Source organism: Macrosteles quadrilineatus, unplaced genomic scaffold (assembly GCF_028750875.1).
Source record: "Macrosteles quadrilineatus isolate MER2022 unplaced genomic scaffold, UCM_ALF_1.0 Scaffold_6__1_contigs__length_79288215, whole genome shotgun sequence".
In the NCBI taxonomy this organism is placed as follows: Eukaryota; Metazoa; Arthropoda; class Insecta; order Hemiptera; family Cicadellidae; genus Macrosteles; species Macrosteles quadrilineatus.
Window position 1 is genome coordinate 65,141,112 of NW_026542599.1, and position 26,842 is coordinate 65,167,953.

Genomic DNA, 26,842 nt, shown 5'->3' on the forward strand with positions numbered 1-26,842 from the left:
AACTCGCTTGGAATGAAATTAAAAACCTCCAAATTTGAAGGCAAACCTTGTGACCACTCAGCTACCAAGTCTATTGATAACATGCAATGATGTTATTATGAATTTGTATCTTGTAAATGCTAATTAGATGCTATAGTAGTTAGTAATTTGGTGCTATTTGGTAGTTGTTGTAGGGCATTGTTTTAAACCATTGTCTATACACATTCTACCTGTGTTTGGTGTTGGTAGCGGAGACTAACTTGCCTTATAAAACCAATATTTTAACAGATATTGGAAATAAAAACTACATTTTTAATAGTATAGAAATCGGACAGAGTGTAACAATACTCAATACAGTTGATTGATTTTCCAGTTTTTAGTCGTCAAGCATGTGCCCCCCATCATGAGAAAAGCGGTAATTTTTGTAGTCCACTGACAATAAAAATCCGATTAAAAATATATTTATTCTACTTTCTAAAGTGATTACCCAACTCAGAGGCTATTTATACCAAGTGTGTTTTATACCCCACCGAGTAGGATGGTACAGTATATACCGCCTCAAAATTATGGGTCACGTGATGCCTCTGATCAGAGGGCTTTAATTAGACGACTAACAAATATTTTGTATTACCAACACAAAAATAAAATTGTGGTTTCCTCTGGTAAAACAACCGTAAGCTAATCACAGGCACATGTCAGTCACTAGAACAAAAAAATCTCATCAAATCTTCGTTTGTATTGCTGCTAAACAATAAACTTAGCCAACTTGACAAAATTAGCTAGACTTTCTCTTGTGAGCATCTACAATGCTGATCATAGCAGTGAAGGCTTCTTCCCACTGATCTCCCACCTCAGGTTGGAACTTGACTCCCAGCTGTTGCTCTATGCTGCTGAAGATGTCCTTTTTCATGTAGCTCAACTGATCCTGACTGAAGGACTTGTCAAGGTCCACGGCAGGCGTGTTCACGTTCACCACAACCACTTTCTCTCCTTCGTGTTTTATCCCGTTCACCAATTGCTCCACCATCTCAACAACTTGTTCCCTCTGCTTGTGAAGTTCCGGCGAGTCTTTACCTTCCTGCTTCTTCTTCTTCAGTTCCAAAGCAGCAATCGGAATTGAATTCTTCGTACCTAACTCAATAGGTTTGAATTCAATCACCTCGTCTTTCAGCTCACTCTTGTACTTGGATAGGTGTTTGAGAACTATGTTTTTTACATTCGTGAAGTTACTTTTCCGCTCGACTTTGGTTTCGCTTTTGGTTTTTGACTCTTTTTGATCGGAGTTTGTTGAAGACTTCGTACTGTCACGGGGCATATTTGAATATATGTATATTATTAATATTTAATCTACTAGAATTTTAATATTAGAGCCAATGAGCTGTAGAAACCATAGTAACTAGAAACTTCATTTCGTAATAATTATTAATACATTTTTGAAATGTACTTGATTTTGAAGATATTGCTTTAAACAAATGTGTTCACAATTACAAAATTAAACATGTTCCATATGACTCATGAAGGATTCAATACACGTTCCCAATCAAATCTCTAAATATATAAAGCTTGTAATCACAGTTTAAAATTTGGGTTTAATCTTAAACACAACCAATTAATCTAAAAATATATGATCAATATTCATGGCTCATGGCTCTTACCTGGAAAAGTTCATAAGTTATAACCGTGTTGATTGATTACCAAGGGTTGATTGACTAATTGAATGGATCAGTTCAGCAGTGATCAATGCGTTGATTAAATACCAGGGTGTTGATTGGCTGATTGAATGGACCAGATCATCAGTGATTAATGTGTTGATTTAATACTAGGGTGTTGATTGGCTCATTGAATGGATCAGTTCATCAGTGAAAAACGTGTTGATTGAATACCAGGGTGTTGATTGACTGATTGAAAGGATCAGGTCATCAGTCAATGTGTTGATTGACTGATTGAATGGATCAGGTCATCAGTCAATGTGTTGATTGACTGATTGAATGGATCAATCAGTTCATCAGTGAAAAACGTGTTGATTGAATACCAGGGTGTTGATTGACTGATTGAATGGATCAGATCATCAGGGGTCAATGTGTTGATTGACTGATTGTATGGATCAATCAGTTCATCAGTGAAAAACGTGTTGATTGAATACCAGGGTGTTGGTTTACTGATTAAATGGAGCAGTTCATCCGTAATCAATTTGTTGATCGAGGGTATTGATTAATTACTGATGTGTTGATTGACTGATTGACTAGAACATTTTTTCAATTCTTAATGTGTTGCCATCACAAGTTGATTGACACCCACTGTGTTACTGTGTTGATGGACTACTAGGATGTTCAATTTAAATTTAAGGCAAAGAGAAAATAAATTGGAATCACCCCATACATCTCATTTAGTCAATCAATTCCTTGTCAATTTCCTTTAACAGCAAAATTAATTAAAAATTGATGACCTCAACTTTATTACACTTAAAACAGCTCACTAAACATTCCTACGGTTTGATTCATATCATGAAATTCCAATGAGGCTGATAACTCAAAACTAATCCTAAGTAAAGAGAAATATATCACCTGTCAATGAATGCACCAGCAGACACTACTGTTATCTCCTACAGTCCCCACACTAACTACGGCCTGTCATCACTAGTAATCTTGACTAGGGATAATTACGAGTATTTTGTGCCTCGTAAAGTGGCCCGGCAATCATGGTGTTCAGTTGGAATGACGGTAAAAAACTCCGCATAGGTTTGAGTGAGATCAAGGAGAGAAAAGTAAGTTAGTAGTTGTTATGAATAAGTAAGTATTAGAAATTAATCTTGCATAATTTCTACTCAGAAATAAAAACAGTAATTTTTACAAGTAAACTCTGGTGTTTCTGGTAGGGGACAGGTATTTCAGTTGAATAGTAGGTGATTTGTTGAGTTTTTAAAGCAATTGAAGTATAATCAACAAATTAACTTAATTGGTGAGCTGGCTTAGTTGGAAGTGCAATGGACATTCAAGGCAACAATGTTTGGGTTCTTGTCCTAGTGCTCACCTTTTGATTTTATCAGTATAGTTTATTCTTGTACAGAACCGACAACTCCTTGTTTTGCTCGATACGCTCTAAACGTAGCCGAGGCCTATGTGAATAGACAATAAGGTTAAAAGAGACCACCAACCTCTCTAATTTGAGGAAAAATCTAAAAAAAACTTCAAATAATATTTTTTTTTCTTAATTCTCAAATAAAATTATAAATTTGTACTCAATGGTCAGATACATTAAAATTTATAAAAAAAAAAAAACTGAAAGATTGTCAGATAGGTAACGTAGAACCTCGATAATTTTGCTCTCCAGAAATCTCTTGGGCCCAAAGCTCATCACATTCAAACCGTGGGTCTGTACAAATGAGCTATAGTATTTTAGCCATCACAATACAAAAAATTATTTTCAATTTCATGGTGGTTTATTATTTTAGTTAATTATTTTTCAGTTTTGGTAATTTTTTTCAATTTTTCATGAAGTATTGGAAACAATAGCTAGGTAATTGTAGGATCTAGTAACCAGAAGGTCTCGGATTTAGTCTTGGGAATGTCAATATTTTCCTGATGATGGTTAACAACTTAAAGATCAATATATCATTCTGTCCTTAAAAATGAATGCCTGAAACAAACAGCTGATATTACGTCATGTTGTGTTTATTCTGAATTTTGTTGACAAATATTGTAAAAAGATCAAAATACCTGTTTCTGCCTAGTGATTCCTTCAAGTTGTGACCTGATGATGTATCCACATTGAAACGAGTAGTCCAATATAGGAACAAGGAATCCTACACAAAAATGCGGTCTCAGTCTCAATGACGGGACCAAGTTAATTTAAGAAAGTATTAATAACATGTAAAGTAGGAGCATTTATGTCTTTAATAAACCATACACGAAAAGAAATTCTATTACAAAATGTTTTGATAAGGTTCGGATTTGAACCCATGCATCTAAAAACAATAATACGTATGAAGTACGAACAAAAACAAATTTTGGGCGTTAAACCTTCATATAATGATTAATTTCTCAATAATTACATTTTCCTACAGTCACCCGACAAAGTTGGCTTCCTTGTACTGTTTATAGTACAGAAAGCTGCTAATTGCTGTATATTTATACTTTGCCGTACGGTTTATACTTTGTCGTACGGTTTATACTTTGCCGCACAACAGGATTCCAACAAAACAACACAAAACAGCGTGGTTCTATTATGCACGTAATCCGTGTACGCTTGGAAATAGGTTGGCAACACTTAAAGATAATAATACTATGAGCAGCTGATTGACTATTATAACTACGATTTAACCTGTCATTTCGTGTTTATAGTTTCGGTATTTCTGAACTTTCTGGACTTTTCTTTTAAACGTTTTTAAAACATTTCTACGTACTTAATAAACAAAAAAATACCTTTAAAGAATTTTTTTAGGCGCGGAAACCACTTCAAATTGCAAAAACATACGGAACTATATTCTCAAAACGCGGAGCACATTTCTTGCCAAGGAAAATTAGCGGAGTGATACGGACCGCGGGTACTACTTTCTCTAGGGCACCATTTGTGTTGCTGCTGAACCTAAAACGTGTTGTATAGTGTTTATTTATATGCTTTATAGTGACTGTAGGAAAAATATAATGTGTAACACGAGTGAAAAAGGCCTTTGCTGCACTCGAGATCATTCCTCGTAAACATTGCTCTCGTGTGCAGCAAAGTGCCACTTTCACCACTAGTTACACAAATAACTATTCTTGTCCAAGAAGTGTACTATTATTGAAAACACAATGAGTTAATAAGAACCAGTACTTTATTATTCTTTCGCAAGATTTTATCATATTATACACTTTTTGTAGTCTAAACGAAAACATGATGTATGAAATAACAAATTATTATGTCAATCTTGATACATATGCAGTGCAATTTTTTTATTTTTTTTTATCAGAATTTATTTTACAATCTGTTCAAATATGAGAACAATAAGTAAAACATATATAAAAACAACAAAACAGATGTAGATTTATTTATTTAACATCATCATATTACATAAATTCTCTTGACAGGTGATTTGTCATTAAGTCTAATAAAATTATACATTTAAAAATCTACATTATAAAATACAAAACAAATTTTTTTAAGTACTGTACTATGATATTAAATACCCTGTACCATAATCCCTCACTTATTAAACATAGTTAGTAGTGGCTCAAACTATAATGTCAAGGTCAAGCTGACATTGTTAAAGTTTGAAAACAGTAAGAGAATGAGGAAAAAACCTAAACGTAGAAAATGTGTAAATAATTGTTTAAGTTGAAAATTTAAAATAATCTATAGGTAGCTGTTTGACATGTAATATTTCAATATTTGTTGCATAATTTAGACTTTATCATAACCTACACGTTTCAAGTCTAATTACAGAATTAGGTCATTATTCTAGTAAAAAGTAATTTAAAAGTTCATTCATCAATCTTGAAATGTAATCCAGTTATCAGTTAATTAATGTCAATAGTCACTTATTGTTATAACATACCTTACTCAAGTGTAAGTGTATCAGATAAAACCGCTTAAAAATGATCAGCTATAATAAGCTTCGAGTGATTGAACCAGATTTTTCTAATAAGTTATAATTAAATTCATAGGTAGTCAAAGATACATCATCACAATCTCATAATGTTAGATTGGAACTAAGACCTAAGATCTAAATAATATCTTTGTTCTCAATAAATAGGTACGCTAACAAAAGTTTTTATTGAAACACTTCCAAAAAAATACTTGTATGAGTTTTGTGGTGAACACCATTATCATTCAAGTTATCATTATTGCATTCTAAAGACTGCTGTGACTGGAAACCATGTGCATTGTAAAAAATATTTACAAAAGTACTTTCCATAAGTCATAACTTGGTGGTTAACATTGTCATCACTCAAGTTACAGTATCATATGCTCTGAGACAATCACCGAAAGCCATGTACAATTTCAGAGAAGAAATAAAAATTTCTTCTGTACCTCATGAACAATATAACAAACATACTTATATTACTGAAGTAAAAAAAATACTTATCTTCGGGCAACAATAAAGAAACATAACAGTACGACACTTATTAAAACCCTCCTTAAACCTGCGTAAAAGATCATAGCGTAGACATTGTTGATACAAACAAAAGTTGAGCCATTGAGAAGTCCAGGTATAAAAAATACACAGCTAGTGGCAAGCCTGGAATATTTTAAACACACAGTGATAATTGGTAAAGCAATGAACGTAGTTTCCACACCAGCTGGGATGGTTTGATTGTGATTTACCTTAGCTATCAACGGAGATTGTGTTTGCACCATGGATTATTATGAATTAACTGAGGTAATGATGTTTCAGTATTAGTGTTAACTATTTCCAGGGCCAAGGTCAAAGATATTCTTGTATGAGGCTTTGTATTGTGTTTGTTTTACTCTACCAACACTTTGAAAAAAGCTTTGTTGTGATTTACTCCGAATAATTTGTGATTTTCTAAATTTCAAACTAAAAATCTTCACCTTAATTGTTCAGTAATTTATGAACTAAGCGATAATGATGAATACCCTGGACAGCAAGATTTACATTTGTTGTTGCCTGTGTACTTGTAGTTAATACCGCAGGCAAAAACAACAAAGATCTAATATAAATCAAGTTCTTGAAATTGGAATGGCAAAAAAAAAAAAATACCATCAACAGTTTTTTTTTCATTTATTTACCAACAATTATTCAACGTTATAGTTGTTCTGAAGTTCAATTCATTTAAAATTGTCCCAGTTGTTGATGCGAATGTATTTTTAATACCAGTACCTGATTATAATTTACTGAAAATGTAACATAATAGCAGTAACATATTGTATAAATTGAAACTCATTGCTAATGAATAGACTTAGGGCACATTTGGTCAGACAAAATCAATGCTATAAGTACGAAGAAACATTTTAAAACCTCTGGTTCAAATTAAGCTAAACAAATTATTTTCCACTTCATTTTTTCAAGAAAGCTCAGTATTTTAAACTGAAACTATGTCGCAAAATGTCAACCACCTCAAGACAACCATTGCTGTAGCTTATTCATATTCCAAAGACCTGCAGAATGACAGAACCTTGTTGCCACACACCCATTCCACAGACAAAAGGTACAATTAACTTTCATTTCAGCTGTTTCTGAGCAGGAAGTGTGTGGTTTTGTGAGTTAGAGCCAATGTTCACTGTTTCCCTACAAGACGCAAAATTTTCTTCTCACGTTCACAATTGTTGATTTTTATGTTTGAATCGCGGACGTCTTATGTACCACCGGCCAAATGAGAGGATGCGAAAACATCTGCGGATTGTTATTGATAAGGTAGTTTATTTGTCACAAACTTTTTATAGTTGTAATTTATTTTTACAACATTGTTAAAATTGAGTTGCTTAGGTTTGGTTTGCGATAACAAATTATTATCATGCATAGGACGAATGTTCTTTGTAAAAATACTTTTTACATTTTTACATATTTATAAATATTATTTTATGAATCATTTTTTTAGAAAAAATGTGTAATAGTTATAAATTCTAGTCATCCATAAGAAATATGCCTTTAGTCTAGTTGTGTTTAAAAAAATTTACGGGGTATATAGTTTGCTTCAACATATAACATATAACATATAAGTTGGAAAACTTGTAAACCACGGTATTTGTTTAAACTTTAATTTTATAAAAAAGAACATATACATTTTTGTTTACAAAACACAATCTACTTAAATCTTATTACCATCAGCCAAAAATCAATATATAAAACAATAGTGTCAACAATACCTTTTTAGTTATGACTGTATCAAAATTTGTCTGTATACATAGATGCATGTTGCATACAAATAAATCAAAGTAATAAACTGAGGCGTCAGAATTAGTAAAAGTCCTAAAGTTAGAAACATTTTTTAAATCGTCCTACTTTGTCTACTAAATTTAATGCCAAAAAGATGGAAATGTGTTAACATTTTGGTAGTTCAGATTGTATTAGTTGAAATTGTGCTCAGGGCACTTGTAATCTGTTCGGACTGAAAAAATTATATTAAGAAACACTAAATCTGGTTTCACATTTATTTAACGTACATATACCAAATACATCTTACATGACATGAGCTGGTTTAGTGGTAGAGTGTGGGGTTTCGGATTACGGGGTTTCGGGTTCAAATCCTGCCAATCACCAATGTATTTTATCTATTTATAACCCCCAGTAAACCCCCGTTCCCATAGTCCGATCATGCTGGTTCGCAAACTTGTTCAAGTTTATCCCGCCTTACACCTTCATACAAAATTTTATCAAAATCGGACAAAAATTACTCAAGTTATCGTGCGGATGGACACACATATATATATATATATATATATATATAATATCTCTATATATAGATATATATACATATATAAAAATTTGAACGAATGGTGTTTTTGGCCTCTGGGGACATCAAAATGGAGAAGTAAATCGGTCCCGGGCCTAGGTCTTACAATGAGACCTACGGTAATAGCTACTTCCCTATAGGGAAATTCGCTAAAACATTTTATATACACAACCAATTTTTAACAAACAACATGAAAGCTCATATTTCACAATATCACACCATTTAGGGTACAAAAGTATGAAAATGACCATGGTTTAGTCACGAACGTCTACGTAAACAATTGAAGGCAATTTTGCACTATTGTGGTTTGAGTGATTCCAAACAAAATCTTAACAAACTGCCTAATTGCTCCACTGTCCTTCGCTGTTTGATAGCCCATATCAGCTGTGGTTGTGACAGTCACCTGTCTAGTGTAGGATATGGGACTGCATAACGTGAGTATGAGTAAAATGTTCAAAACTATCAAAATCTTATTGTAAAACCAATGTAAGGTGTTATTACTGTTATCGCTTGTACACAATTTTTATAAGTTATTAACACAAATATTAAGGAAGAGCGTGTATCACTAATTGACATTAACTTGGATATAATCAATGAACAAAGGGTTTCAACATGAAAACTAAAGTACTACTTGAGTCTGCATCTAAAACCTGGTTTTATTATTGCAAGATAGCACTACACTAGATACTTGATATTAACTGTTCAAATCATTTTTATGAGTGTCTATTTTTGACACTTATTTTGATAAATTTAATTTGTTTTTTCTCAAAATAATTTTTTACATAAAAAAGTGTCACGGTTTCTTGGTATTGAGCACAAAAAGGTTTTGCTATTGTATAAGTGATTTTACATTGAAATATTTTGAGTAATAAGCAATTTAATAGTGTAACTTTGACTATGGTTTATACAGAGATGTTGTGAGGTAAAAGTACAGAAGAAAAACGTTTAAAACCTTTTGTATTCCTAAAGAAAAAGATTTTTTGTAAGAAAGACTATTTATTGCAAAGGATCGTTATTTGAGAATGTCTCTTAACTGTATTTAGATAATGATCGTAATCTAACCTTGAGTTTTGTGGGAAAGACCCAATAGCATTGGTGTGCTGTGGGTGTAGTGGTGAATCAAACTTTGGTACAAGAGTGACAAGTTCAATCCCCTATACATAAAAACTTTGGGTAGTTTAAACTGTTTCCCATAAAAGCGTTTAGGTTTCCCCATATACAATCCTTGTGGAACTTTATTTTATACATACAATCTAATATGACAGACTAATACATTATGACAGTTTTAATAATACAACAGCTTTACTAATATTAGCATTTAAATTGTAGTCAATGATGAACTGTTCGGACACAATTTTAATTGTTCACATACTTATTTGCAATAGATGTTTTATTAGTTCAGCACAGAACCATAAAGCACTTCAAGACTTCTGTTTTTGTTTCCCAACAGAAATCTCAGCACTCACAAAAACAGAAGAAGAGAGAAAAGACAAACAAGAACCCCCGTGATGGTTCCAACTTGCTCTCTGTATTTTGTTACTGGTAAGTTTTACGTTGTAAGTTGTAAGTTTGCCACTTCGTTGATTTGCATTTCTATGTTTGTACACCTGATCTTAACGAAGCATCATTCAACTTTAAATGCTTTGTTTTCTCTCTTAACTTAATATAGAAATTAAACCACGTGTATAATTTTGCACTTAATTAGTTTTTATAAAAGCCTACCAGTCATGACATGGAAAAATCGTTTGAAATGCTAGAAGAAGTATGTATTAGTATATTTAATTGATCAAGCTTAAATGACTGTTTTCAGCCCAAGCTCAAGTTTAACGGAAAATGAGCAAGGATTTTAAAAACACTTTTTGCCTGTTTGACGAAGTATTTTTTATAATATTGCACTATATTATTAGCAAACTAAGTTACAGAACAAAAATACTTTTCATGTAAAGATAACCTCTCAAAACGACTTCCAACTTGTTTTCAATTTTGCTAATGCAAACAAGCAGCTGATTTAACTAGGTATTTCGTCTCATTACCATTGTGTTAGTGTACATTATACTATCGATATGTCGAACTTGTTGATAGAATGCATTAATATGCTATAGCCGATGAAATCATTGGATACCTACATAATTTTGATAGATGCAATTTAGAATCAAAGTTTACTGACTTCTAATCCCCAGAGACTAAAAAAAGTTTTTACACCCTAGGGAATAAAAGGCTATTTCCCTTAGGGACTAAAAAGACTTTTCCTTAGGTACTGAAAAGGCTTTCTACACCATAGGGAGTAAAAGAGCTACTTTAGACCCGCAACGCTTGTATTTTGTTGTTGTTTTTAACAGCTGTTTTTGCTTTCAGTGTGACAACAAATATTTTATCGGAATGCCATGTAGCTAGTGTATTTTTTTCGGAATGGTATGGAGTTCAGTTAGCTCATTTGAGAAAATTACACCAGCTGTGGCTAGTTTTTATCTAAATATATTTTTTTTTCTTAACAATACTTAATCTCCAAAATTTATGTGCTCAAAACATCTGATAAGTACCGCCAGCTAACATCTTGCTTGTACTGATGTAGGTGGCTGGTGTCGTTGTTTTGGAGAGGAAAGAAGAAAGAGCTTGAACCAGAGGACATCTACGATGTGTTGGACGGACTCGAGAGCGAACAACTCGGAGAAAGATTGGAAAGGTTAGATTTTAAATGTTGACTTACTTCTGTAACATTAGTAGACCTAAGTTAAACAGTATGGATGGTGATGGTCTGTCTCATTAAATATGGGACAAGATGTAAAAAAGTTAAAATACTTCTAACCATTTTATTTTAAACTAGCCCTAGCTGTTCTCTTATTACGTTATCTCACTCAAACGACATTCATCGTTCACTTTACAATACAGTGAAACAGAGATTTTGATTGCAAACATCTAGAGACTTGATTGGGTTTCAAATTCTACTAATCACTATATAGAAATGTACTACATAATACCATAGATAAAAGGAGTGTCTATACTCCTTTTATCTATGATAATACTGATGTACCGGTATTTCAGTAATTTAGAGCTCACTTCTGTACATCTACCTATAATGTAAAAAAGGTACTTATAGATGAAGAGGATAGGTCTATCATTAAAAATCTTGCTCAAAAAAGAACTTTTAAAATTAATCACTTCAAATACCTTCCGATCAATTTATTTTGAGTAAAGTTTTCTTTACTCTTTCCTAAAATTGTTTACAGACCTTGTTTGCAATATTCAAAAAGATTCTACAAATATTTTTCATCTTCAATCAAATGTTAGAAAATATAACAATAGGTAACAATAAATAGTTTGATAAATGATCAACCACAAAAAAAGTCATTTTTGAAGCATTTACATCAATACATTTTAAAAAGTGATTTAGTTTACATGTGAAATTTTTGTTGATTTTTCAACAGTAAAATAAAACAACAGTGAATATAAAACTCACTTCATAACATCGGCTGAGTTTTAATCAAAGTGTATGTTACTATAACTCAAGAGTACAACTTCTATTGTACAATACATTGTTCAGTATGTGTAAAGCCCTGACACAGTTTTGGTTTTCGCAGGGGTTGGACCAATGAGCTGCTGTTTGCTATGGACACCTCACGAGAGCCTAGATTCACCAAAGCGATCTGGTTCGCTTTCGGAGCTTCATTCGTTATTCTCACAGCAAGTTTGCTCTTTGTCGAGGCACTTTAGTGAGTAAAACTCAAGCTGAATAGAAAATTATCAGAGTGACTGTGGTTTTCTTTATGTTGTGTGATAAGTACCATACAAACTTTAAATAATTTTCAGTTATACAAATTTATTTGCATTATTTTGTCCCCATATTATGAAGGATAAATTATTGTAATTTTTTTTTTTTTTTTTGTATTTAACAAATTTAGATGGTACGCAATTGCTAATTTTTTTAATGGGTCCCAATCGCTGGTCTTTTTACTATCTAACTTCAACGTTATGTTGAAAAGCACCTGATTGATAGTTAATAATACCCCCGCCGCAGCAAACCTGCAGACTAAGCGAATTTCCATTTGACTGATTGGATTTACACTGAAATGTCTACTTAAAAATATAACATTTATTCTTGATAATAGATTTAGTTTAACAAGTACTTAGGTTTGCTGCATCAGGGAGGGTAAAACTGTTTTTTTTTAAATGTAAATAGTTTCGTAAGAAATAAAAACATTTTCCAAATTTGATCAAAATATGTTCACAAACAAGCAAATACAACAGTTTACTTATTCTCCATAAGAATAACATGGGAATTTTAAATTTAAAATTTTTTGGAATTTTCTCCGTAACAATTAGGCGCATAATAACGATTCAATATACTAAGTTATTTGTTTTTTAAGCTCTACAAAATGGTTTGGAAAGAAATTGCTAAATTTAATGTTTTTTGGGTCAAAAATGGGAAAAACCTATTTTTACCCCATAAAACCCCCCGTAAACCCCCGTTCCCATGGTCCGATCATGCTGGATCGCGAACTCGTTCGAATAAACGTACGTTTACACGTTTGTACCAAATTTCATCAAAATCGGATCATTTTTGCTCGAGTTATCGTGCTGACGGACACATATATATATCGATGGTTATATGCACAAACATTGTATGTCCAATTTTTTTCACTTTTGACATTTTTATATATTTGGAAAGCTGTAGTCTTCATCTTTCAGATCACACATATTGTATGTCCATATTACAATAGGAAAAATTAATATAAATTCTCAAAATAAAAGTGTTCACTTTGGTATGATGTAATTTTATCCTGCACACTTGTAGCATGTCCAATGATTGCAGTACCAGCTGAACAGAGAAAAACTCCTTTAGAGCACAGATATAGTATCTTTGGACTTGCAATGATTGTGCATGAAAATACAAGGCCTACTATCTCTGGTATTTGTTTTTCATCTTGTAGTATGTCCAAAAATCTGATGATCTCAAGTGCACTCTTATAGTATGTCCACATTTTATTTTACAATTAGATTAGGTTTAGGACATACAGCATCTGTGCACAACAGAACATAACGCCAAAAAAGAATCCGCGAATTTGCTAAAGGTAAAGTGGTTTGGGTTTTAAAAAGCAACGCCCTTTGAAATTCTATACAAGTACGAACTTAACAAGGAAATAGAGTTTTTGACTCTTGATGTACGAATGGATTCCGATTCCGAGACGCCATTTGTTTGGGAACACCAACTTCTCAGTCCAAAGTACACTGAGCCTATTCCGGTTTCCAGCGCCAAGAAAAAGGATTTGATATACCTACTTAAAGCGGGTGTAATCCCAGAAGCATTCACGCATTTTGTCACTGAAATCCCTAGTTCCGCATCGGCAAGAGATATTGTACTTTACGTCATAGAGGAAGAAGAAGGAAACAAGTCTTTCACTGAAGTTACCAAAAAGAAAGAAGGAAGACGCAGTAGAAGAGATGTTATAGGGCAAGAAACCAGAAAAAGAAGTAATGTAAAGAGAGTTTAAGAAAACCAAGGAGGCTAAAAAAAACCAGATAAAATAAAGAAAATTAAAACTTCATAAGAAAATAAAGTAATGTGTCTAAAGGACAGCACTGTTGAATAACCCCATAAAGACTGACTCAACAAAATACAGTTTGTACTGTATAGGTACCATTTTACAAAAGGCAATACCTTATTTATTTCGTGCTTTGTTTAATGTTTCGTTTAGGCCTACTTGAGTTTAAGTTTCTAATAGCTGGTAGGCCAAGTAATTTTTATTTTTAAAATGTTAAAAATAAAAGTATTCTACAATGTAAGACAATAACAGTCATGGGCGTCCGCAGAATTTGGAACAGGGGGCAACCCCAATATATAGGTCTAACGAACCTCCAGGGGTTCGGGGCCTTCCCCGGGAAAAAATCTTAAAATATAGTGTTTTAAAACATATTTTTACGCTATTTTGTAATACATAAAACCAACCAAAACAAAATAGTACATTGTGCATCAAGGACGGTCACCTGAGGGAGTCGTAGTTTTTTATGCCAACATTAACAATTAACCAAACAATTATAAAGAAAAAAAATTATAGTTGAATAAAGCCTAGATAACAGCCAAGAAAGTTTATGTTTTGCTTTCTGAATAGTTTTGTTAAAGTATGAAAGTATACAAAGTATAAAAGATTTTTACATCTGTGAGTCGACTACTTATTTGATTTAAACATCAATTTAAAACATTTTTAGACAGGACCATTTTGAACATGCTTTTATAAATTCCTTAAAACCCAAGTGATCACAGAACATTATGTGTAGGCTATTACATTTTTTTCTTATTTTTTTAGCCAGGGGGCGCCCATGATAACAGTTGTTTAAAGTTTTCATTCCTTACTAAAACCATCTAGGGGCAGTTTTTGTATTGCACACTCGTAGCATGTCCATAAATCTGCGCGTTCAGAAGTGCACACATATAGTATGTCCAACATGGTTTGATTTACAAATTATTTGTAAAAATGTGGCTTGAATAAAATAAAACTAATTATGTAGATGCATTTTTAATAAATGGGGCCAATAAAATTTATTTATTTTAAACATTTAACAGTTTTAGTTTAAGTTTCCCCCATAATACAAACTTTGTTTTTGCGGTTTCCGAAAGTTTACCAAAATGGACATACAACTATTGTGCTTATAACCATCGATATATATATATATATAAATATATAAATATATATATATATATGAATTTGAACGGATGGTGTTTTTGGCCTCTAGGGACCTCAAAACGAAAAAAAAAATCGGTCCCGCGTCCAAGTCTTACCATGAGTACTACGGTAATAGCTTATTCCCTATATGGGAAATTCGCTAATATTCCCTATATGGGAAATTCGCTAAAAATGACATGTGGGTCTACAATTGAGTCCGCTTAGGATCGAACCTTCAACCTTTAGACATGAGGACAGGTCATCACTAATTAACTACCTCGACAATTACACAGACAACCGGTTTTCTTACTAATTGTTTCACAAAAGTCATTAGTGGCATACCTTACTTCTTTTCAAGAATACAACAATGTAAAATGTAAAATAATGAAAAAATAATTGCAAGTTTTAAAGTAGGCTAAACATTCAACAGAAGAAGGATATTTATTGGTGCAAAATTAAAGTAAGTTTGGGTTTAAGAAAGGAGGACTTTTAACAAAATATGTAAGTTTGGTGCATTCCAACAGGATTGAAAAGCAAATAACCCTAAATATAAAAATAAAGGACAGACTTGAATAGAGTGTTGAAACTAGATGAGTAATGTGCTTAGGCTGGATTTATTTGTGGATATAGACCAACCTGAAAATAAAGACGTCTTTTTAAGAAAATTATACCAATAACTGTACAGCCCTATCAAACAGTATTACATTTTTTTAAATCAGGTTAGAGTTTACTTTTAATACATAATAATTGATTTAAAGTCAAAGATATTGTTATTAATTCATTGTTGGTATTTTCAATCACAATTGTGTATATTATATAATATTCATGATAAACAGTCATAGTTAGTCAGACATTCACAGGTCATGACGTAGTATAATGTAGTCTCAAATATGTAGATAATAGCCTACAGAAGTCTGCTTTTGCCTGAATTGGAAGGAAAGGTAGCAGCTATGTGTTTTAAATGAAATGGTAAAAAAAACTGTTTCTAAGTAATAAATAAATAAAACGTGATATCTTGCGTTCAATTAACTTGCGTTTCATCAAGAACTTATACCTTAACGTTATAAAAAGACTCACAAAATTTAAAAAGTTGAATTGAACGTTTCCTGTGGGAGTGTGAGTCTAAAGCGAAATTGATTAGAAAAGTTTGTTGGCAAGTTGAAGGAAATGTGTCATTATTGATAGAACTCGAGGTCACTTCCTGTCAAGTTTCCATTTTACTTCACAACATTTTCTCCTGAAGACTTTTTTCTTTTGAAATAAAAACACCAACTTGGAAATTACCCACTATTCAATGCAGTGTAATTAGTTTGTGCAAAAAACTTAGTTGAACTTGGTTGAAACAATTATGAAGGAAACTTAATTTTGAAATGGTATTTTAGGGAATATCGTAAATATTTCCATCACAATTAGTGAATAAAAAACTATTTTCTTGTAGTCGTTACCTTTTTTTGAAGTAACAAGTTTCTTGACCTTAATTCTCTCAGATGATTATTTATCCTTCTCAAAAGGTGAATGAATAACAAGTTTTCATGACATTTCACAATCTGGAATTTGATCCTGTCTTCACATGAGAAATTATATACAACATAACAAGATATGTACCGTAGCTCAAACCAAACCAGAGCTAGAAAATGACCAAAGAAAACCCACACAGAGATATGTACAGGAGCTCTGACCATGGAGGAATGGCAGAATGAAGAAATTAACAAACAAAGCCAACGGACCAATGGGTGAATGAATGATGATTAAAGAAAATATATCATTAAAGTTGTTGTATGTTTGTTGCAGTATCTGCCAAGGCGTGGTGTTGTACTGGTATGTGTTGTCGTCCGTGTCTCAGGAGTATCTCCTCTCTCTGTCGGTGTCGTCTGCGCTCTCCATCATGTTGCACCACGGATGGAACGCCGTTGCAATGACAGTCGGAACACAGCTGCGCATCTCCTGCCACAGCCTCCTGTGTAAAAAAGTATACCAGTTTAGTTTTGGGTACAACATTTCGGAATATTATTTCAAAATTTTTTGAGGAGCTAGTTTTCCGTTTGCCTATTTCTAAAAGTAATTTGAGTATGAGTTTCGGTGAGATAGAAATTACAAATTCAGTGGAACAAATGACCAAAGCTGTAGCAATTATGTCCAAGTAGCAGAGCTGAATAAACAGGATAAATTATCATACCGCTTGAAAAATAAACAACACGGTAGACCTATTTTTTTCCTTTTTTGTGGCTATAAATTGCAGCTCAAATAACAGAACAGATGGGTCTGGATACAAACTACCGCAAATATATTTACTTTTCCCAGGACTCAGGACCAAACTGGCAACTTTCTAGTCGTTTGGCAAGCTCTATTCAGCTATCCAACAAATATTACAGTATGCTAACACAGTTACAATTTAAAATGAACAAATTTGTTAGATTTTCTACGGGTATGATTCTCTTCCCCATTACATTTTAGAGTTACTGTACTGTATATATATATATTTTCATGCTTTTTACTGTGGATAGTAGTGAACTTTGACAGGTTTAGAATAACACCCAATGTGAGTGGGTAGTTCATTAGGATACACAGTGGACTATAAAATCAAGGCAGCAATGCAAAGTGTTTGCGACCTGACATAGACATAGACATCACTTTATTTGCACAAAACATTCCATACATGTCATAACATTTAGAATAGGTGCATTGTCAAAATTATATCCATACATAAAATATTTAACATTTAAACTTAACTTAAAATCAAACACTTAAAATTGAAAAATAAAAAAAATGTTTTAAATTGAATCTGCTGCAGACACTTAACATTGATTAGTGAAGTTCAGTTCATTCTTGTGCTGATTTGGCTTACTCTTAGCTTAGCTTGATATATTGCAAACACAGGCCTCACATAAGCAGGTTAATTCAATATTCAGGCAACTAACCTTCTTTTAAAAAGATTCTGTCTCACTAGAAACAATAATTCTAATTTTCATCCATTAAACATTGACTGTAAAATCCCTAGGCCTATAGTTCAGCAAATCTAATTTCTCTTTAACTCTTTCACAGGTACTGAAGCTGGACGTCAATATAAACCGGGTTAAAGATATCAATGAGAAAATGGGTCAGGTGACGGAGGGGCTCGTGTTGGCAGAACTGGCGATGGTCAAGGCTCCGTACATCCTGATTGGTCCTTTTTACGCTCTCTTTGTCCTGACAGTTCTGTGGGTCTACTTTGACAGGACGGCAATCGTCGGCATCGTCATTCTACTGACAGTCCTCATACCACTACTGGGTCAGTTATTGACTTTTGGATAGTGAAGCAAACATCCCTTTGGATTTGATGTAAATTTTAGTATAAAAGAACATAGTTGATTGAGCCACCCACATGGGAAGACAGTTATTAACGATGTACTGAAAGTATTAGAAAGGTTTCTAAAAATGTCTGTACTCAAGATTAAGCTAATCCTCCTAGTGTAAGCAATGGGAAATTCTTGGCAGCAAGATCACTCTTCATAAGCCGTCATAGCGGGATGCCTCGGCTATTTTGAGGCTGGGATTGGGGAAGAATTTAACAGTAGAATTGATTACCGGACATGGTCGGTTCATAAAACACTTGTAACGTATGGTTTTGTATAATGGCGAACCAGTAGGAATTGCGATAGCTCCGAGGAAACAGCTTATTGAGAAGAGCTCTCTGAGGTTAGAAGGAAAGCTCTTAGTAATTTGGCGTTACCTTCCCTTGAATTGGTTAGACTACAGGCATTTATCAGATGCTTGAATCTTTAAGGTCTGTCAATGAAACAACTCATTTGGGGTGCGCAAAAATTCGACTAACTCGGAAGAAGTACTTTGTGGCTTTGGCTTGCCCTTGCTAGATAGAAAAGGGTGATTGTTCACAATATGACTCATTATCTGAGTTTCAGCCTTCAGTTACATGCCATCACTTGAATTTCAAGGAGTTGAAAATATGGCCAAGTTAATGTAATTCCTACTTTAACGTTTATTTATTTGTAACAAATTATCCGTGTTTCAGTGATGAGTAGACAAGTAGCCACTAGAATTCTCAACCAATGTCTGCCTACCAAGAGAGAGCGACTGTTCCTATTGGAGGAGGCAGCCACAGGAATGTTTCAGATTAAACAGAGATCTCTCACAGAAGTGGTTCACAGTAAGATAGCCAGCGTTCGCAGGTAGAAAATTCAATAAAGTTATACTGTATTAGATTCTCTTGTTCATAGATTTACCTCTGTTGTTGTTGCTGGCAACAACCCATTGGGCCCAAAAGGCCAAAATCGATCCGAATTGTCATCCTGCAACCTACAAAAAAAACAACCTAATTAAAAGACAAACACTAACGATGAAATAATATACAATTGACGCACACAACTCCAAAGTGAGGATAAAGAGTAAGTTGTTCATAATGTTGTAAACATTCATATCCGCAGGAAGGAGAGTACTGCTATGGGGTACAACGCTATACTACACACAATGGTGGCCTCAATACAGGCACACGGCTCCAACCTCATGATCTTACTGTCTGTTACTGTCTACACTCTGGCGCAACAGGCGTTCAGCGAACAAGATGTGAGTACAATAATGTAGCATTGGTTTTATTTTAATGATTGCAATTGTTGCATAGATTTTTACGATAGTTTTTGGTTGTAGCGTTGTAGCGCAATTGGTTTTAATGTTTTTTGAACCCAGTGACAAGACCTGTATTATACAGTAATTATTTACCTATTTTGCCTGAAGGTCTTGTAGTTAACACTCGATTAACACTCGATGCGCATTTCGCCGCTCAGTGCGGCATCTTCATAGAGTATCTTCTTAAACACTATTGTTACTATGTACATATTTACAATATATTTTCCAGTCACTAACCGGTCACATTCGCGGTCGCGGTTGCCCGGCGGCGACACGAGCGGCGGGGTACATTTCGTTCCGCACTGTTGACGTGATGGACTTGTACTGGATCTGAGTGGTTGACAGTGACAGTGTTATGATCAGGGGGTGTAGTCATTGTTTGTAAGGGATGGTCGCTTTCACTTTTGCGCTGTTGCCATTTTAGTGCGGTGTTGCCAGATCGTTGGGTTTCCTCTATGTTTTGGATGAGGTTAAACAAAATGGAATTATGGTAGTCCTCTTTCTTATTTAGGAGGGTGTCAGGGTTAGTGTTAATTTGCTTATAAATTTCGTAACTTTCTTTGACTATTGCAGTAGACTTGGAGTTGGTTTTGTGGAGGACCTGTAATGACTCAGGATAAATAATTTTGTGGCCATGATTTTCTTTCAGGTGTTTGGCTACTATTGAGCTGGGGTTGGTATGATAGTAGCCAGCTCAATAGTAGCCAAACACCTGAAAGAAAATCATGGCCACAAAATTATTTATCCTGAGTCATTACAGGTCCTCCACAAAACCAACTCCAAGTCTACTGCAATAGTCAAAGAAAGTTACGAAATTTATAAGCAAATTAACACTAACCCTGACACCCTCCTAAATAAGAAAGAGGACTACCATAATTCCATTTTGTTTAACCTCATCCAAAACATAGAGGAAACCCAACGATCTGGCAACACCGCACTAAAATGGCAACAGCGCAAAAGTGAAAGCGACCATCCCTTACAAACAATGACTACACCCCCTGATCATAACACTGTCACTGTCAACCACTCAGATCCAGTACAAGTCCATCACGTCAACAGTGCGGAACGAAATGTACCCCGCCGCTCGTGTCGCCGCCGGGCAACCGCGACCGCGAATGTGACCGGTTAGTGACTGGAAAATATATTGTAAATATGTACATAGTAACAATAGTGTTTAAGAAGATACTCTATGAAGATGCCGCACTGAGCGGCGAAATGCGCATCGAGTGTTAATCGAGTGTTAACTACAAGACCTTCAGGCAAAATAGGTAAATAATTACTGGTTTTAATGGTTGCAATATGATTTCATTTTTGGGAAAGGGTGCAATAAACTGCAATATATGTAGTTGATGGAATATGTGGTTGCACTGGTTGGAATATGCGAATTAAGTGATTGCAATACATGAATGCAACCAGCTGAAACATTGTTGTAATGGATTCAATTTATCACACTTATTGCAATAATATTGCAATAATATAGTGTTGCAGTGATGAATGAATAATATGTGTTGAAGTTACTGATTCGATATGCTGATTCATTCAATAATCTTTTTAAGCCCAATGATCAAGGACAACTGTGGTCAGTTTCAAAACATCAAACTTCAAAATGAATTGAAAGACACTGACTTCCTAGTATTAAGTTTTTGATTTAGTAGCCAATTTTTTCAGTTATTAGACTGCTACAACTTTCAACAGCAACACGATTGTTAAAAAAATATAAACCGTGACCTTATGAATTAAAATACATTTTAAAAAGGCATGATATTTTTTGGCATTTTGGATAACTTTCTAAATTAGCCTAGGAGTTTTTTCAACTAAGAATACATAAATTATTTTCTTATTTTGTGAGTAAATTCAAAACAAATGTTGATAAACCAATACTATGATAATATGAAACCAATTCAAAACTTGATTGAAATGTAAACCACATGGGTGACTATGTCACTAATTTATGCATTACCTGAATCAATTATGACCGATACTCAACTCATTGGTCAACCTCTGGATATGGTCAAATAATTGACTTCTGGTATGTAGATTGATCTCTGTTTTGGTCAAATAACTGGTCCTAGGGAATCCATTTAGTTATTCAGAAAATTATTAGCCTAACGGATTGCTTGAATACGTAGTATTCTAATGTGGTCGAATGACTATTTTTCAGGCTTTCCTGATTTTGTGTTTGGTCCAGACGTTGACAAACCCTCTCTGCATAAACCTGCCAATGGGGTTCAGTCTTCTGACCAAACTGACTACCACGATACAAGTCCTTCAGGTATTTAATATGGATTTTGTTTATCTTTACACTAATATATTTAACTTGAAGTTGTGTTGGAACAGAAAAATGCCAATTAAGTTATTTCTTGGGTAGTAACTTATTTTGCATGTGAAACCTGTTAGTTAGTGCTAAGGAAAGGTTTTATTCAATTTATGTAAAAAAAATGAAATCTTCCGTTATAGAAACAAGTAGCTAATTTTTCAATGAAAAATCTTCATAGGACAGTGTACAGTGTCAGTTTAGTAAATTTTTCTCTCTTAGCTAACTTCATTTGCTACAATTTAGATGACTTGTTAACAGAAAAGAAAGTGACTAAATTAGGTACAAATCACAATAGATATTTTATGAACACAAATGCACGTGTGAAAAGGTTATTTCAATGTCATTGGTTAAATTCTTAAATGGATACTGAGATTATTTCACTTTATCCTGGGTGAACATTTTTCCTTAAACAAAAATAAAAAATACTCATAAAAAGACTAAAACACTCAAAGTTATAAAAGTTCATCTCAATTCACTTTTACCGAGTTTTGTTTCACCCTTGTGCGAGATAAAGCTCGGAATGAATTAATTGTCGAGTAATAAAAGCTGCCACTTTACAACATGATGTAAAAAGAACATCACTTCAAATAGCATTCCTAGTGAGCGCTGTAAAGTTTGTGCCTTCCTACAGCGTATAACTCGAGTCATGTTTGCCGGATGGCATTTTATACTTTCAGCAGGATATCAAGATAAAGTCTTTATATGAATCATATTCTTTTTGTAAACCTACATGCTTTACTCCGTAAAAAAATTATAGCTGCATTTCTTTTCCTAACTTTTCCTCTTTAAAAAATTACATGATAAAAAATATTGTGTGTAATTTTTTTGTTGACGATGAACACAAGCAATACTAATTACAGTAAACCACCGCTATTTTCACGAATAAATTATAATTCTCATTTGGTACAAATGACTTTTAAGTTTAATTTCAATTAATTTAATTTGGTGAGTAAAAAAAAAAAAAATAACAACCAATTAAATCAAGATACTATTTTTGGTTTACAATAAAATATTTTTATGCCAAACTACACTGACACTGTTTTAACAGACTTCCCACGCAATGATAAACATAGACTAAGCAGCTGTTACATTGGTTGTGCCAGGAGCTGCTAGTGATGGTGGACTGTCCAGAGCAAGGTAGACATGAGGCAGAGTTACCAGCAGAACAGAGGATCTGTGTGTCTGATGCGACAGCTCAGTGCTGCTCTGTTGGACCAGTGCTGCTCAGCAAGATCAGCTTCTGTGTCAGAGAGGGTCAGATACTGGCAGTGGTGGGACCTTGGAGGGCTGGCAAGGTAAATACTGCAACTGTAATGCCAAATGTTCATAATCAATGAACAGCATTTGATCGGTCTGTGTAAATAGACATAATTAGTATGAAATTGTCTGTCTGGGTGTGTATTGGAGTGATTCACCGTATTCACATCCTTTCCTTTCATAACTTGGCTTCAATCTGAACGTCATAATCAGAGCTTGCTGGTTCAATTCCAAGCGAGTTTTATTCTTAACTCAGATGTCATTTGTATTTAGGATACAATTGATGGCATTCTAAGGAAATGTTTATGCTAGATAGTAACAAGGGATTTGGATCATTCCCTAACAAACAATGTAAAAAGAATGCTAATTATCTAGAAAATCACAAAAATGAAGGTTTTTTTAAGCAGGTTTTTATGAATAATTGAGAAAAGTTCATTCTTGTAAGTAACATGACCACACACAATATACCGAATAATGAGTATATTTCACTGCCACTGTCAGTAAGTTACTTCCAGCCAAGAAAAGTTTGAGTTAGTAACGATAAGTTAAGTACTCAATTTTTTCTAACCTAAATTGTCTGACTGCGGAATTGATGGAGAAAATATTTGTTTGCTTTGAAACCTTCAAAGGATGGTAGGGGACATGTTTAATACACTCTGTTTATCACCTAGTTTTTGTCTAAACCACTTTATCCCTTCTACCGATATTTTGTTGGTCAGACCCCGCTGCTGTATCTACTGCAAGGCGAGGTGGACACGTGTTCGGGCAGTGTGGCCATCAAAGGTCGCACAGTCTATTGCCCTCACACACCCTGGCTGCTGCCGGCCGCCTCCGTCAGGGACAATATCGTCTGCGGCAAACACATCAACGAACAGAGGTAACGGCACATACATGTCCCTGTACCTACATTGAGATTGAGACTTTACCAAAAGTAATCGAAAATGCTTTAAGATAGTTTGTCAATGTAGGCTTTAATCTTCATGTTGGTTATGTTGGTTCATGTGTATACCATGCCTACTGATATCCCTCAAATCTGGACATGAATTTGGATACTTAAGTAGACATACAATATACAGAGAAGTTTTAATAAATATTTTTATTCAAACAGCACATTTCAATTAGCCACCCCCAGTGTACTGCAGTTAAATTTTGTTTTCTCTTTTAGCTTTTGTTAGCGTGATAGTTTATGTGACATAACAGATGCTGTACCGATAGTTAACAATTTCTCCCTAAAGTTTGGCTTTGTCTAAAGTTGGGAAATTCGGAAGAAATCTGTAAACTTCATTAGTCTTAAAAACTGAGGCAGAAACAATTTCTGAATCTGCATCCAACCCCTAGGAAGGCAAATCCTTTGTAAGTGGGATTTTTATCAAACCAGTTTTGCAACAATAAGAGTTAGAAGCTCTTAGTAACTCAAGCAAGGTCAGGTCTCGGATAATTCAGGTGGCTGTAGAGATAGGAAACAGACAATTAGTCCTAGAGTGAGTGATTTCCTTTGGTACTACGCTAAATAAGTCTCATTAAGGGTATACACAACTTCAATGTGACATACAGTTCCACTGATTTTGTAAATATTCTTAGACTGAAGCTGGTGTTGGAGGTTTGTGGTCTCATCAGAGACGTCCAAGATTTGCCTAAGAAAGAGATGACAATCATCGGAACTGAGGATGGAGTGGCTCTCACACTTCAGCAAATTTCCAAGATCAACTTGGCCAGGTATGTTATTTATCAAAGAGTTGAAATGTGTTGTATAGACACAGATGGGCAATTGTTTAAATACATCAATATAACAGCCCTCAGAACATTACAATATGATATTTTTGTAGCCTGAGTCCATCTATTTATCTCTGTTGTGACTTATCTCCAAAGGACGACTGTTTTTTCATCATTAGCCTTTTTATGTAAGTTCCAAGTAAAACAGTGTTAGATTTATTTTGTAAACAATTTTAAACCTTAAACAGCTGGTTAGCTGAGCAAATAAAGTGCTTGCCTGGTGACCAGAAGGTTGCAAGTTTAATCCCGAGAAAAGTCACAATGTTTTTGATAGTTCAAAATTGCAAAGCCTATTCATTCAATAAACACTCCTCCTCCACTCATCTTCTTCAAAACGCACCCTTCCACCACGGTTTGTCAGCTTCGTAAAAAATCGAATGAAAACCTACGACAGTTTTGCAGCTCATCATTGTACATTGCAGGACGCTCTACCACGACTGTGACATCTACCTGCTGGATGATCCGTTCAGATGGCTCGGCAGACAAGTGTCCGACAGGATCTTCACTCGATGCGTCCTGAGATTGCTGAAGGACAAAACTGTGGTTTTGGTCACTGACAAACATCGACACCTCGTGAAGGCCGACCAAATCATTGCTCTGCGGAACGTAAGTAGTAAACACATCATAATAATTATACCTATCAAATATAAAACATTGTAGTATATAACACAGATAAAATAGTGGCATGATAAAGAAAGATATTCTTAAGGTTCCTTTGGGACAACGATTTTTATTAGTCAGCTTCCTAATGAAGTTAATATAAATGTTATAATTCATTCATTCACATTTTATACAAACCTCGATAAATAGTCAACCTTGATAACAAGTCTTATGTTTAATAATCCCTATAATAAATTTTTTATCGAGGCTCTGCTATAAATAGCGTTGTTTTTCTTGGCAATTTTAAATATTGTACACAAAGTACAGAGCCTACAGAAAATTTATATAATATAGCTGTGATAAATGCTTGTTCTTTAAAATGTGACTTTAAAAATTGAATGAAATGGGACATTTTATCAAAATTATATTTTCCCTCAAAAGCAATTCCACTAAAATGCATTAAACAAAAATTAATTTCTTCATCACACACGGCACAAGTTAGCAACAAGGGAAATCAAAAGAGTAAATTTCAAAGCTAATTGTAATAAAAACTCTGGGATTTTAAACAACGTTGAAAGATAAAGTTTCTGGTTAAACTTGACTTGTCATCATCCTTTACAACATCGTTAACTTTTACGTCCTAATATAAGTTGAAAAGAAACCGTGATGTTCCTTTATTACCTTTCTTGTACTGCCTCTCTAGAGCCTAGTTGGATTGAACTTTATTGTTGATGTAACTAATTTTTATTCCCAGAAGAGTCTACATTCTACAGTTTTGACACATCAAACACAGCCTTGTTCAATTATATTGTTTTAGTACATATTAAAAAAAGGGTTTTCAGTATAAAATATCTAACATTAGTCCTTGCTTTTTATGGGAATTTGTAATCATTTTTATCATTAGGTATTTTTTAAACGACAATACTACTCTGTACAATGATAAGAGGTTGTAATATTACAGTTCATACTACTGAAACCACTGTTTTCCTAATTATCTGCTATCTCAATTCAACATTATTTTGACAGTAGATCATCTTCGGTTTTGATTTTTGGATTACAGTCAAACCTCGTTCGAGGTAAATACGTAAAATTGGTAATTGTAAAAATTCGTAAAATTTTTACCTGTGAGGAAATGAAAAATATTCCCTGTACGGGAAATTTGCTAATAATATGCAATATGAAATTGAATAGTCCAGACTGCAATAATAAACAACAAAATAAAAATATTCTAGGATCATCACTGG

General features: G+C 33.9%; 1 protein-coding gene across 1 annotated transcript in view; it reads left to right on the forward strand.

Moving 5' to 3' along the window:
- Positions 1 to 26,842, forward strand: part of LOC128997315 (ATP-binding cassette sub-family C member 4-like) — a 58,151-nt gene that overhangs the window by 558 nt on the left and 30,751 nt on the right. The window contains exons 2-13 of the mRNA XM_054422948.1: positions 9,823 to 9,914; positions 10,945 to 11,055; positions 11,951 to 12,082; positions 16,823 to 17,000; positions 18,074 to 18,299; positions 19,041 to 19,197; positions 19,453 to 19,591; positions 21,813 to 21,923; positions 23,072 to 23,263; positions 23,945 to 24,102; positions 24,807 to 24,941; positions 25,421 to 25,604. Of these exons, the coding sequence (XP_054278923.1) occupies positions 9,823 to 9,914; positions 10,945 to 11,055; positions 11,951 to 12,082; positions 16,823 to 17,000; positions 18,074 to 18,299; positions 19,041 to 19,197; positions 19,453 to 19,591; positions 21,813 to 21,923; positions 23,072 to 23,263; positions 23,945 to 24,102; positions 24,807 to 24,941; positions 25,421 to 25,604 (1,815 nt within the window). The remainder of the gene's footprint in view (positions 1 to 9,822; positions 9,915 to 10,944; positions 11,056 to 11,950; positions 12,083 to 16,822; positions 17,001 to 18,073; positions 18,300 to 19,040; positions 19,198 to 19,452; positions 19,592 to 21,812; positions 21,924 to 23,071; positions 23,264 to 23,944; positions 24,103 to 24,806; positions 24,942 to 25,420; positions 25,605 to 26,842) is intronic.